General features: G+C 36.6%; 1 protein-coding gene and 1 non-coding gene across 2 annotated transcripts; both read right to left on the minus strand.

Moving 5' to 3' along the window:
* Nucleotides 1-2,243: 2,243 nt before the first annotated feature.
* Nucleotides 2,244-8,584, minus strand: LOC114719530 (eukaryotic translation initiation factor). Its single transcript, XM_028905044.1, has 9 exons — nt 8,166-8,584; nt 7,031-7,102; nt 6,559-6,654; nt 6,082-6,282; nt 5,075-5,172; nt 4,549-4,636; nt 4,121-4,471; nt 3,770-4,012; nt 2,244-3,667 (listed from the first exon to the last, which is right to left on the minus strand). Exons 1-9 carry the CDS (start codon nt 8,367-8,369, stop codon nt 2,657-2,659), a joined length of 2,364 nt encoding a protein of 787 aa, XP_028760877.1. The 5' UTR covers nt 8,370-8,584; the 3' UTR covers nt 2,244-2,656.
* LOC114719544 (small nucleolar RNA snoR103) lies at nt 7,304-7,406 on the minus strand. The gene has a single exon (XR_003737915.1). It is a non-coding gene; the product is annotated as a small nucleolar RNA snoR103 (small nucleolar RNA).
* Nucleotides 8,585-13,676: the final 5,092 nt, after the last annotated feature.

A 13,676-nucleotide genomic window follows, 5' to 3' on the forward strand; every position in this document is an offset into this window, starting at 1 on the left:
TCCCCGATGATCTATTCGCTGCCTTTGTCGATCATCGTTCTGCTTTCAACCTTGTGATCGAAGCCCCTTCCTTTGACAAATAATGCGAACAGCTCCGGTGAATGCATTGGAGTTAGCTTCAGCTCGTTGATGAATAGTTTGGCCGGTGTGTTCTCTATCCCTCTGATGCAAAACTTCACGTCAGCAATATTGTTGGGCGCTAAAAGTGGGGCGACAGTGGATTTGGAGTTGATCGAATCAGACGCCATAGTGATGCAGCAGCCAGACAAAGTAAGGATCACAGTAGATGGAGAAAACACATCAAACGCAGAAAAGGGAGTAGAAGGAGGAGCACCGATTTGGGCTTGCAAGTTGAATTTGTGTCCTAGTGATTGTAAAAGTAAGTTAGACTTAGTGCTCAAAATGGAATAAGGTCTGGATACCCCAAACTTGGCAGCCTGAGCAGTGAACGGACAAGACGCTTGTGACGACGTCTTGCGAACAGAGAAGGATGGTCGTGCATTCTGGTGCGAAGCCTGGGTGGGTCGAAGGTGCAACGGTTTCGCCATGAAAAAACTTTTACCATGAAAATGGAGGATACGACATCCATTGTCATTCTCACGACTTAGCAGAGGTGCTGATTCTTTCAATTTTTGAGCCGTCCCAATCTTGCCATTCACATATGTAGCGAAATCATCAAGTTCAGAGGACTCGTTCTTGTTCTTGTTTGAATCAGCATCGTCCATGTTCAGGTCAGTAACATCCGCCTTTGATTCCATAAATTCATCTTCCTGCTCTTTGGTAATAACAAGGGTGAGATCCGAAATCTCACCAAGTTCTTTTTCGAACTTCTGCTTTCTTCTTGCGTCTAACTCTTGAACGCCTGGTTGAGTCCGCCATTTGCAAGTTCTTCATACTGATAATCTACTTCCTCTGTTTCTACTGGTGCATTCTTCGTCTCTTCAGCAACAGCAATGGTGAGATCCAAAATCCCGCTAGATTCAGCATTCTTCGTCTCTTCAGCAACAGCAATAGTGAGATCTAAGATATCACCAGATTCTTTTCCAATTCTTTCAGGTTTAGCATGATTCAGACTCTTGAACTCCATTGGCTCGATGATTCCATAATCCTCGTCAGTTAAGGGATTAGTTCCTTGGTCAGCAGCAGGCCACAGAGAAGAAATCTGAGCAGATAACTCCTTTGCCATATCAGTCAAATGAGCGAAAGTGTGTGTGAGGTCAATGATGGAGAGTATTTTGATCCAAACGGTTGTTGATAGAAGCGAAAGTGGCTTGGTGAAGCTCAAGGCGATGCTCCAAGTCGTCGAGGCCTTTATTGACACAGTCCGGCAGCACCATAGTGGTGGTGAAAATCATTGAGGGGACCTCCGGCAATGGTGACGGTGGCTAGAGGCTAGGCTCTGATACCTTTGTTAAAGGTAAACAGAGAGAGAAGAGAGAGCAGAGAGTAAACAGTAAAGATATGTATTCAAATCGACGCCTCATATAATTTCTAACATCCTATATAGACAACTAGTCCACTACCCATTTCCCATTTACCTTCTTGCCCCTACTAATACTATTACCTGTTTACCACATATCAATAACATGCAGACCAGATGGGAAACATCAGCAGAAAAAGCAAACCTTGGAACTCGCATTAACTAGGGTTATTTGGCCCAGCTAACACTTAGCATATCTTGAAGTCTTAATTAAACATGAGATTACACGTTCGACCTTCCATGAATATGATGTGTGCATGAATTTCTTTTCGTTTGAAAAAGAAGTTTTAACTCTGTTACTCGTATTGGAGCTAGGTTGCGCCTTGCATGGTAAGAGTACACTAAAACACACCAACTTAAGAAGAGAACATCATCAAACTTTGACTTCTAAAGCTGTGCAACGTGTTGAAGAAGCTCAGTGCTACCGGGTGACAAAGCCAGACTCTTCACATCTGAGGCATATTGTGCTATGGCGTTCATCCTTCAGAGGGTGGCTGAGAGCACAAACTTGTCGCCAGTAGGCTTTCTCAAGGAGCTATCTACCCTCTGGATACCAGCAATAATGCAGCACAGAGTGATGAGATTTTAATGCTGGCAGAAATTTGCAAATTATTTTTCAGTAGAAAATCATTTGAGTCACGGAAATTTCTGAAGTGCGTGTTTTTTCTTTCTTTTGAAGCGTTTGCTATGCAAATACTTCAAATCGTAGTGAGACAATACTTTGAAATTCAACACAGTAGAATTCTCGACCAAGAGAGTCGAATTATGATGGTGAAAATAACAATAATATTTATGAACTAATAGTTTAACAATTATCTGTCAAGAAAATATTAAAAAATAATTGAAACTAATGAAATACAAAAACATTTGGAAGCCCTAACGGGCCCCCTCTCTCAGAGAAGATTGGCACAACACGGTTAGCCATCTGGAAAACAAAATCGGTAGCTTTACGGTTTTTGACTCTTCCCTCGACAGCACCTCTTGAGCCCTCAAAATATACAAACTCTAAAAACATCTGATCCTGGAAGCTCAACTTTTATAACATACTGTAATACAAAATGCTCTTTTCACCCAAATGTGAGGGTAAGGTAGAAGCAACAGGTATTTCAACTAATTAAACAAGCAACCATGTTCTTCCAGCTGCAGAAATCAGCGTTCTCATGCAGAGCCGTGAAATCACTTAAACAGACTCCGGCACGCTTCAATATCAGATGCTTGTGATTCCAAAACAGCTTGCCCAGATGATGAAGCAATGACCCGTACGGCAGCATCAAATATGGCTTTCTGGAACATGTCATCCTCCACCTTCTTAAGAATCTCTTTCACCACCTTAAAATCCAATCCTCCGGCTAAAACTAGTTTCCCAATTATCTCACCGAAGTTGTTTGGAGCTTTTGGTAAGTCTATGCCAATGTCATCAAGCATTGAAGCATATAACAAAGAACCTGTGCCTATGTCTATAGCAGTAAGGATCCTTTTAATGAGGAGATACTCCAGAAGGTTGGCAACAGGTTCAACACATGGCGGGCTTTTGTCTAGTGCCAAGGAAATGGCTTCCTTGACAACCTCAGGGTGGAAGGCTGGGGATTTTAGTTCTTCCACACACTGTAATGCCTCATCCAAAAGCCTAACACTAAAATATTCTTCTAGAAGAGACCGGGTTTTGCGCTGAAGATCATCAGTATTCATTTTTCGTGCAGGAGCCAGTGGCTTCTCAGAGGACATAGCAGGAGCAACTTTTGCAGGTGGAGCCTCAGCATCTGAACCAAAGTTTGACGGGATTGTGGGAGCAGCACCACCACCTCCATGAACTAGGGCACTACTTCTTCCACTTATAAAACCACCACTACCTTGAGGTAGCAACTTTGAACTCAGAGCTGCTGACTTGGAAAGTAAAGGAGACTGGCCACGTGTAGTTGGTTGCCCAGCTGACATATCTCCCCTTGGCATTGACCGACCCCTAGGGACTTCCCAATTGTCATTGTCAATTCCTGGCATTCCTGGCATCTTCTTGGTCCCAGGCATTCCAGGCATCATACCCCCAGTACCAGGTCGAGCAAGGAATCCCCCAGGAGTGGCATTTCCTTGAACACTACGGGTATTTCTAATGTTTGCAGTGGCACCAGGGCGCAGTCCAAGATTTTTTTCAGCCTCTGAATGAATTTCAGTGATTGTTTTGGCTTTTACCTACACAAGGCAACATTAATTAATAGTTCATCAAAAGTAATCATACTTCATATAGATTGGCATATTATTTTTATTAAAAAATAAATAAATTGATAAGCACACCTCTTCACGCCTTGGAACCCAGTTATTTGCACGCAAATCTAAAACATCGCGAATCATGAACCTCAACCGTGGTGCAAGTTGAGGATTGGCATTCAATTCTCTCAATCGACTGAAGTACAGGTCATTTATACGCCGTGATTTTGGGCTTTCATCAAGCTGCTTACCAATAGTGTTGAAAAACTGACATATAGCTTCAACATTTTCCTCAACGGGACAGGCCTTGCTATCAGCTCCTAAAAGCTCCTGATCCGTGTAACAGTCAACCAATAAATAAATCTGACGATAACCTACATCATAACTTAACAGGTAGTAATATAGCAAAAACTGACAAGGATTAAGTTCGGGAAGAACCTGAACAATGTGATGGACAATTTTTTCAGGAACCATCTTCTGCTTTAAGAGCTCCCCAATTAACCGAATGTTTCCCAAAGTACGAAGCTTGACCAGTCTTTCCTTATCACGACGCTCCATCTCCTGCTCAGGGGCAGTCATCTGCTTAACTTCTTCCCTCAGTTTATCAGCACCTTCAAAGGCCTCCTGGCAGTTATTTAAGAGTACTCTCTTAAAAGTGATTTCCTTCCCACCAGGTTCTTCAGAAGGGAATGGTGGCAACTTTTCATTAAGATCAGAACACAGGAGAGCATACATGGGGCAAAATGTTGGTTCAAGCACTGCCTTATCAAATATAAGCGAAATGACATCCTGTTTTGCAAAGAAAGATAATCAAGAATTATTACGATGAACAAGGACAAATCCACAGTAGCCATCAAAGAACAAACCTTCAAAATGTCAGCTGATGTAATGCCAGCATCAATCAACTGACCCTTCAGGAGATCAAATTTCTCAGGAGTCAACTTATTTAGAATCCTGCATTGCCACAAATAATAACATTTAGCGCACACCAGGAATTATAAGAATTCCAAGAACTAATCAAGAAAACAAAGACCCTACAGGGGAAAAATCAAATGCAACAACGCCCCCCCCCCAATTGACTTGCTAATTTTCAAACAATATGGGTTTTGTTAACCTTAAAATTACATTAAGCATGTTTATTATAGCAGGCATTGTTCTTCAAAGAAGCTATTCAACCATTATGGTATGGGTCTAAAGTTACGACTTCCTTTTCAAAGAATAATCAGAACTATGGCATGCATTGCAACCCAAATATGCAACGTTGAGTCCTTTCCAATAAAAATAATGAGCTACGACTCAAGCCAGGCCTATATTGGCAAGCGAGTAAATCTACGATGGAACACTCAAAACCCACATTAAATAATTGTCATACATCTATCAATTATATATTACCCTTTCACAGTCTTCAAGACACGATCCTTCTCAGAAAGACTTCCCCTTCTAGCTGACCATGGCACTTCAGCCTTCACGAGAGTAGGAGCAGGTCCTCCCTGATTTTATACGGAGACACCAAGATTATAATTTTGATAGAAACAACTAAACATGTAAATATAACATGCTCAAGATATGCAATAGTTATATATATATAAATCATGCAATCTTATGCCTTGTCATATGTAATAATTAAAGAAGCAAGAGGCAAGGCTATAACTTCCAAATGAAGACCAAAAAGAGATAATAAAAGGAAGAAATTGTCAAGCAAAACATCCAGAGAGGACGTATCAAGTGTTCTATATTTAAATGGATTGAGGATTTATTAATAAATTATTAACTGAGAAGCTTGTATACTGCCACTAATCAAGCAAGCTCACCAAGATAAAAAGCAACAAAAAAAGCAAACGCTAAAAGAATATTGCCTATTCATTATTCATGTCAGATGTTGAAAACAGCATACGTACAATTACTGAGTCGAACCTTTATTTCAAAAGTAGAGAAAATAGACAACTAGAGATCGCAAGCAAGTCTCACTGGACCGAATCATTAAAAAGAAAATTGTAAATTGTCACATGCAGTGCCATGCATTCAGGACGATGCATCTGATTGAAATGGAAACCAATTCAATATGCTCTTAAACATAATATAATAAAGAAAATGAGAATTCATAACTTGAATTCATCCGAAGCTAATCACGTTCACAGTTTCAACCAAGCTATTTGTTAGATATGCTTGCATATGCAAGTATGAGTATATGCTACTAAATGTCGGTATTAAACTGATAAGTGCAGGTATACTTGGTAATAACAGCAACTCCACCAAAACCACTGGTGAACTTAATTCCGTTGCCAAATCTAGACTAAACTATCTTCAAACAAACATTAAAAAAACTTTCCAGAAGACAAAAGACAACATGCAAAATCAACCATGAAATCAGTCAATGACCCCTGTTTGGGAACTAGTACCTTTGCAAACTGCAAACTTTGTTGGTCTTGGCGATTAACCTGGCTGGCATCTGGCTGTCTCGAGTCATATCGATTGCCAAATTCTCTATTCTCCCTTATATTGTCCCAAGATCTTTCTTCAGCAGCAGAAATTTGTCCAGAACGGCCACGCCAGTCACGGTTATCTGGCTCAGAATATCGATTTTGAAATTGATTTGGGGGCTGAAGAAATAAGAGAAAATTTCTTTAGACAACACAAAGAAAAAAGGAAAAAATGAAAAACCCGGGGGGGGGGGGGGAACCAATTGATTAGTGCCCAAACTAGCGATAGACCAAATTGATTTGTGCCAAAAAAATCAACGTCCCTTAACAAGAATAATAATCCGAAAAGCAGCCAAAATACTTAACAATGCAAATGATGACTTTAGCCAAAGTCATGAAAAAAATCAATAAATATCGTGTATGATGTTGTATAGAAGGGGGGGGGGAAGAATTTACATTGCTTTCCGGACGAACCCAGCTTTGATCTTCACCAAAAAGCTCAGCTTCTATATCTTGTTTGATTTTTATAATATCATCAGGGACCTCAACAGCCTGAGGGATAAAGATAAGTTACTAATCAGAATTTTAATTAGAGTAGCCAAAGAAACGTCAAGAAATGAAAAATAATTCAGAAGCCAAATCAATAATAGAAACAAACCAGTAGTGCATTTTGTAGTAACAGTAACCAAACAAAAGGAAGAAATGAACCATAGATTATACGACCAACTATTTAGAAGCTTCGACAACAATGCGGGTAGTTTTCTTATGAATCAGACTTTATAAAGGAATTCCCTACAACACTGTTTAAATGACATAAAAGAGAATCTAATACCAGGAGCATACATAAAACTATCTATACAAGGAAAGAATGTTAATCAGTGATTCCTAAATAACAAAGAAAAGGAAAACAGATAAGGACATCAATTACCTCTCTAAGCTGTAACAGTTGATCTCTGGTGTATCGCACCCGCTCACGACCCTCAAACCGTGAATCACCAGCCTAGAAAGCAAGAAGAATGAGAATATAAAATCTCTAAGTATAACTGAGAGTTCAATTTTCACCATAAAATCAGATAAACTCACAAATGAATACAACAAGATATTAGACAACGCAAAGATGATTTTAGTTAACTGAATGCCATTTAACAAATCAACTCCAACAATCTGCCTTGAACAAATTTACCAAATATCAAATGAGTTTTAATGTATGTGAGTCCTTTATGGGCAATCTATTTAACCAAGCCCAACTAAAGCCCACATATGTTAATTTTTGTCCATATTTACAGCAGATACACATACTAAGTGCCCCACCAAGAATTAGGACATTCAACTAAAATTAACCCTTTAAATTGCATGTTGTGTATTATTTTATAACCATATTAACCATAAGACAATGGGAAAAAAAACTCTCAATTCACCTTTTCAGTTCTGTTTCTTATTCTGTTCTTATTCTGTTTGACCAATTTTCTCTAGGTTTTCACATTCGAAGGAATTTCCCAATAAATCATTTAAATTTGATAACAGAATAGTATCAAAGCTTTTCATCAAAAAAAAAAAAAAAAAAGAATAGTATTAAAGCCAGACACTTCCTGTCGTATCCAAAAAAAAAAAAAGCCACACTTTCTTCCACTATATATATTGCACAATAGCAATGAGTATGAGTCTTAATTTCCAGATTCCAGCTTCAACAGATGATGTTGCTCTCATCATAGCTAAAAAACTTATTTTGAAAGAAAATTGAAAGAAACCAACTTGAGCCTCGATGCCAAGGAAGTTGACATGAGATCCACATCTAACTTAACCAGGTCGCCTATAAAATAAAAACCAATAAAGCAGATATAATGGACAAGCCTCGTACTTTATATATCATTCATTGGAGCTTCTTACAACTAAAGGTCAAGAAAATATATGAGCTGAAGCAGGCAAAAACAACAGCGATAAAAAGCAACCAATCAATCAGATAAAAAAAAAGAAAAAGAAATAAACTTGATCAGAAGACCTGTGTCTAAAGGAAAAAAATGAAAAATTCAGATCCAGACTAGGGGATCAGATTTGATTCATGCCTTAATGGAGAATGATGAAGAAGCACCGCCATGGGGGCGCAAGAGTGAGAGATCAGAGGAAAAGGATCCGAAAGTAGGGACAGTAGAAGATGTAGATGATGAGGACTCGTATCGAGGACCGAATAGCCTGCTTCCGCCGCCGCCGCCGCCGCCTCGACCACCTCCAGGCCTCAAGCTTATCACCGTTTGATCACCTTGCTGCATACCTCAGGACCTTTCACTTGAAGATGAAATCTTCGACGTAGATTGACCAAGAGAAACAAAGAACGAGATTCAGCGGCCACAACCGCAGAACCTGAACCAGAGAGGGATATAGATTAAAAAGAGATACTTTACACGAGAGGAGCTTGAGGATATTTCTCTCTCCTCTGCGAGTGTGCGAAGAGAAGAGAACGGCGTGAGGCCGGTGGGGGTAAAGAAAACCCTCGTTTGGCGAGTATAGTAATATGCAGTATTTCTATGTTGAAGATAAAAAAGAAAAGAAAAATCGGTTCATTATTTATAGACTATAGTTTATCGGATATTATTCTCTCTTTTTTTTGACAACGATAGATTTATAGATTATAGAAGATCATAGATATAGATTCATAAAGTTGGGAAAAAAAAAGGATATAGATTCATAAATTTTAAAATACAGTCTCGTTATTTTATTTTTCTATGAAAAAAGGTTTTTTTATTTTGACATAATTACTTTTAAAAATTTTGAATGCTTTTTATTAACCTTTATTTTTTTTTGAGCTGGCTTTTTATTAACCTTTAAAAATAATTTAAATATATCAAAAATGAAGAAGAAGATGGTGATTGGATTGAAAAGATATTCTGAATATCTTCTGATTATTGTAAGGAGTATTTTTTAATAAAAAGTACTTTATATTTTAGGAAAATATATTTTTATTATCATAATTAAATACGTAGAACTTCTTACGGGTACGCTCACAAGTTTGGAGCTGTTTAAACAAGGATTATATTGAACACTTTATATTTTCTTTCACATTAATTTTATCTTAATATCCCTTAATTATGTGTCAAAATAATTGATTTTCATAAAATTAAGAAATAAATAAATTAGTAATCCATCTCTAATTTGCTTTAGAGAATTTTTTTTTTGACCTTGATTTGCTTTAGAGAATTGAAATTATAAAAATTTTATTAAAAAAAATAGAGAGAGAATTTGAGATAGCTCTACTCTATCTGTAACCAAATTAAAAAAATTAGGAAAAATTAATTTTGCAAACGGATTTTTTGCCAACGGATTTTCGAGATAATCCTCTAAATACTACTTCCTCTAATCCTAAATATAAGACCCGTTTTATATTATAAATTTAGGATTGGATAGCTGTAAATTGTTTGTGATAGTTTGTTTTTGTTCCTTATTTTCTCAAGGATCCTAAAAAAATATTTTTAAATTTCAAAATTTTAAATCAGTAATAATAATAATTGACAACATCTAAAAAAAATAACAATATTTTATAATCATTCTTGATTTGATATTTTAAAATTTTAGAGATATTTTCTTAAAATTTTTCCTAAATAATTTTTGGTGAATATAACTTAGAATTGCTATATTCATGATTCTTGTAAAAGGGCCGTGTGTGCTCCGATTGTGCCTCTGTGGGCCATACATTTAACTGTTCAACACTGTCGGAGCAATTTGTGGATTACAAATTGGGTCCATTGTCTTTAATTGGTCTCAGATACTCTTATAACTAAAAAGGCTTTGGTACTATCAAAAATAAAAAAATAAAAAGGCTTTGGTGCCAATAAGAGTTGGCCCGACTTTAAAAGGTGAGTTGACGGCCAAGATTAAAAAGGATGGGCTTTTAGAATCTGCATATCATTTTATTAAATTTTAACTTTTTTTCAACTACTTGAATATTAAAAAATAAAACTATAAAATCTCCTACAATTTTCAATTCAAATAATAAATATTAATAAAATAAAGTGTCATGTTCCACATTTCAAAAGTAATGCAAATCAAAACTTGCACACTAATAAATTATTGTCCAAATTCAAAAAGAACCACAACTAAATGAGGCAAACAGACAAATTACAAAGGTAGAAACCAAGGAGCTAAGGATTAACAGCACCAACACTGCTACCATTTTCATCTCCATTACTATTATCAAGATCATCAATATTAAATTGTTCTTCACTATAAGTAGTGTCTTTTTTAATAGCAATCAATATTTTGTTTATTACCGTTTTTTAAAGTAAAACCATGCAACTAGTTACATTTTTAAATTTATTCTTTTTCAATCAAGAGGCTTGCATAGCATCATCCGCACAACAAAGAGTAATAATGGTACGTGAGTTTAATAAATTTTTAGGTTTAAATAATGAAAATAAAAAATGAGTGATCTTAAATAGAGCCGGTAATATGAGCCAGCCTACCAGCTCCCCAAAAAAGGCAGGCTCGGGTTGGCGTTTTGCCAACCCGCCACGGTGCCAGCTACTCTAGCCCGCACCGCTGTTGGCCCACTCCGCCGCGGGTTGGTGGGTCAGCCCGCTTTTTTTTCCTGATTTTTAATACATTATATAATATAGTTAGATGATTTTGACCCTCAAATTTTATATGGACATTACTTCATTCATATCATTATATATATAATTAATTAAACACTTCATATATATGTGTATGGTTATATGAAGAGCACCGTCCATTTTTTATTTTTATATTTATTTGTCATTATTATACACGGCTTCATGAGATTAGATGAACACGTGATTCTCATATAGTCATATATACACACACATAAAAGATTTACTTAATTAATTTGGATAAGAAAACTAGTTAAATTAATTATTTATAAAAAAATATATGTTAGTTTTTCTTAAATATCTTCTAAAATTATAAATTAATTCTCATTTTTTTTATTAGAATCCATTACTCAAGTTTAAAACTTGGAGCCTAATTTCAACATTTCAAACTAGATTTAACTTATACTAATATAATAAATTTTTTTAAAAAAAATTTTAGACGGGCTGGCGGGCTGGCCCGCCAACCCGCCTTGGTTTTGCTAGCTCGCAAAGGTGCGGGCTACTTCGGCCCGCACCGTGGTATCCACATCGCCAGTCCACTTTCCTAGGTCTAATCTTAAATGTGGTGGCTTTCAACCTTAAGAAGCTAGCTTTTTATTTCTAAGCCTCAAAAGATTTGCCTGTTTAATTCAAGCTCCTTTAGAACTCTCTAAAGTATAAATCCGGCACCCAATAGGCTCAACCCATTTTGAAGATCTAAGTTTAGGGGCCATAGTTCAATCTAATTCCAACTCCTCTGTTTTATTTAGCATTACTACCTAATGTGATGGAGTTTTCTGTTTCACTTCTTTACCACGTGAATTGTTCTCTACACAAGAGAAGATGCGTATATAGCTTAACAGGTGATGTGAAAAAGAGGAAAATGGAGCCTGCTAATGTGATTGATCTCCCCTACAAGGGTTCAAACTAGCACATAATGATTTCAAATACAGACTCAACACTGCATTGTGCTAGCCTGATATGGTTGAGCAATTTATTCTTGGTGAAGGGAAACATATGACACCTGAAAAATCTTTTTCAGTCATAAATAGAAAGCGAGAGTATTGCTTCTTCAGTGACGCTCATGTGTTATCAAAGGCATTAACTAGGCTTGAGGTTGAGCGTAATAATGATGTGAACATTGGTGGATTCTTGGAAGAAAGAGGCAGTATAAGAGGGTTATTGTGCTTCTAGCTAGATTGATGCCAATTGCGTCACCAAAATCTTGGGTTCTGTTGGGTTTTCGTGCAAGGTGGTCACACAGTTATGAGGAAGCATACACTGGATGAGTCTAAGGGTTTGTATGGAACAGCCTATAAGTAGCTTATAAGTTGATTTTCAATAGTGATTTACGAAATACGAAATAAGTATATAAGAGGAGTTTTATCTCAGTTTACGTGAAATGTGTTTATAAGAGATTTCTACTGCTTTGCCAAACAGGGCCTAATAAGAACTTCTAAGCTCATTAAGATGCATATTGAGGACTCTCATTATGTTCAGGTATCAAGGTCCATCGTCATCTGGGCCACTGGTTGCTTAGTCATGTGAAGCTGAGGCTGCTGATGTGTGGACTACTGTTACTGTAGTTTTTATAATCTACGTTACTCAATTGGACTTTTAATGTGGTATCGGTTTATTTTTAAAAAATTGGTTTTTAATTGAAAATAGTCTCATAATTAAAAAAATATAAAAATGTAGTCAAATTTGTTATAACCAATTATAAAATATCCTAAATATTAAATTCACATAGATTTTACTCTGTAATTTATTTCTCTACATATTAAGTAAGATAGAGGTTTTTTTTTTTTTTAAAACTAAACACAAGCTAATATTGCTTGGAGCAGAATCAAACCTATACGTCGTGCCGTAGAGGGCAACCTCCGTACCACTCAGCCAAGAAACTTTTGACGATAAAACATCAGCGATGTTCCCATCTAGGGTTGCCCATGAGCAGGGCAGGACCCTTGCCTGATGCCCAGCCTGAAGAATGAATGGGCTGGAAAATACAGCCTGTTGCCCGGCCCTACTCATGAAAAGCCCTATTGAGTTTGAGCTGGACAAATGCGGGTTGGGCAGGGCGGGCTTACATGCCCAACAAGTCAATATACCATATTAATTAACTAATTATTTGTGTCCCTCTAAATAATCTAATATAACTTTATATTGAAATGACAACTTAGCCTTAATTTTGTTATTGCTAATTAATATAATATGAAACTACTTTTTGTAGTAGCTAGGAGGAGTGAACTATGACAAAAAAAGTGTTTGTATATTTTATTAAACTTAATTGTTTTTCTAGTTTCTAACTCTCAAAATCATTCAAAAATAAATAAGTATAATAAACACTGAATATTAATGCAATAGTGAGTTTCATTCGGAAAAGAAATATGAGGCAAATAAAATATGTATAAATAAAATTATATATATTTTTGCGGGCAGGGTCAAATGGGCAGGGTAGCATATCGTGCCTGATGCCCAGCCCTGCCCAACAATTTGCCTAGCCCGAACATGCCCAATAGTTCTTTCAGGCCAATTTTTTTAAGGCGGGCTGGGCATTTTTTTGCGGGTTTAGGTGGGCATAGCGGGTAACCGGGCTTCATGAACACTCCTATTCCCACCCAGGCAAGAAGGTGCCTTTGGATTTGTATAATAATCAATAAACCAGCATGCTCTAATGGAAAAATAAAACTTTATCCCTATAATTTCGCCCAACAAAGATAAATTCAAAGCTAAAGTATATATTTGGTCCTATAGCTTTACACAAGATTTTAATTTGGTCCCATGACTTTACACAAGATTTTAATTTGGTCCCTTAACTTTAAAAAACATACATTGGTCTTTTAACCTTAAAATCATTAGACTTAGATGATAACTTTTTGTGACAATCATGGTTATTTTAAAAATTAAACTTAATATGCATGTTAGCATTTAAAAATATTTATCAGCATTTAAGATCTCAATGTCATTGCTTTTTGTTAATAATTTTAGAATTAA

The sequence above is a fragment of the Neltuma alba genome, unplaced genomic scaffold, assembly GCF_004799145.2.
Source record: "Neltuma alba isolate B1F8T4 unplaced genomic scaffold, ASM479914v2 tig00011920_pilon, whole genome shotgun sequence".
Lineage (NCBI taxonomy): Eukaryota > Viridiplantae > Streptophyta > Magnoliopsida > Fabales > Fabaceae > Neltuma > Neltuma alba.

Excerpts from the sequence above, each read along its gene's own strand:
- LOC114719530 (XM_028905044.1), bottom strand. The coding sequence starts at position 8,369 with ATGCAGCAAGGTGATCAAACGGTGATAAGCTTGAGGCCTGGAGGTGGT. Across the intron at positions 7,103-8,165 it reads CTTCATCATTCTCCATTAAG|GCTGGTGATTCACGGTTTGA; the intron begins GCATGAATCAAA and ends CTTGCTTTCTAG. Across the intron at positions 3,668-3,769 it reads GGGTTCCAAGGCGTGAAGAG|GTAAAAGCCAAAACAATCAC; the intron begins GTGTGCTTATCA and ends TGCCTTGTGTAG.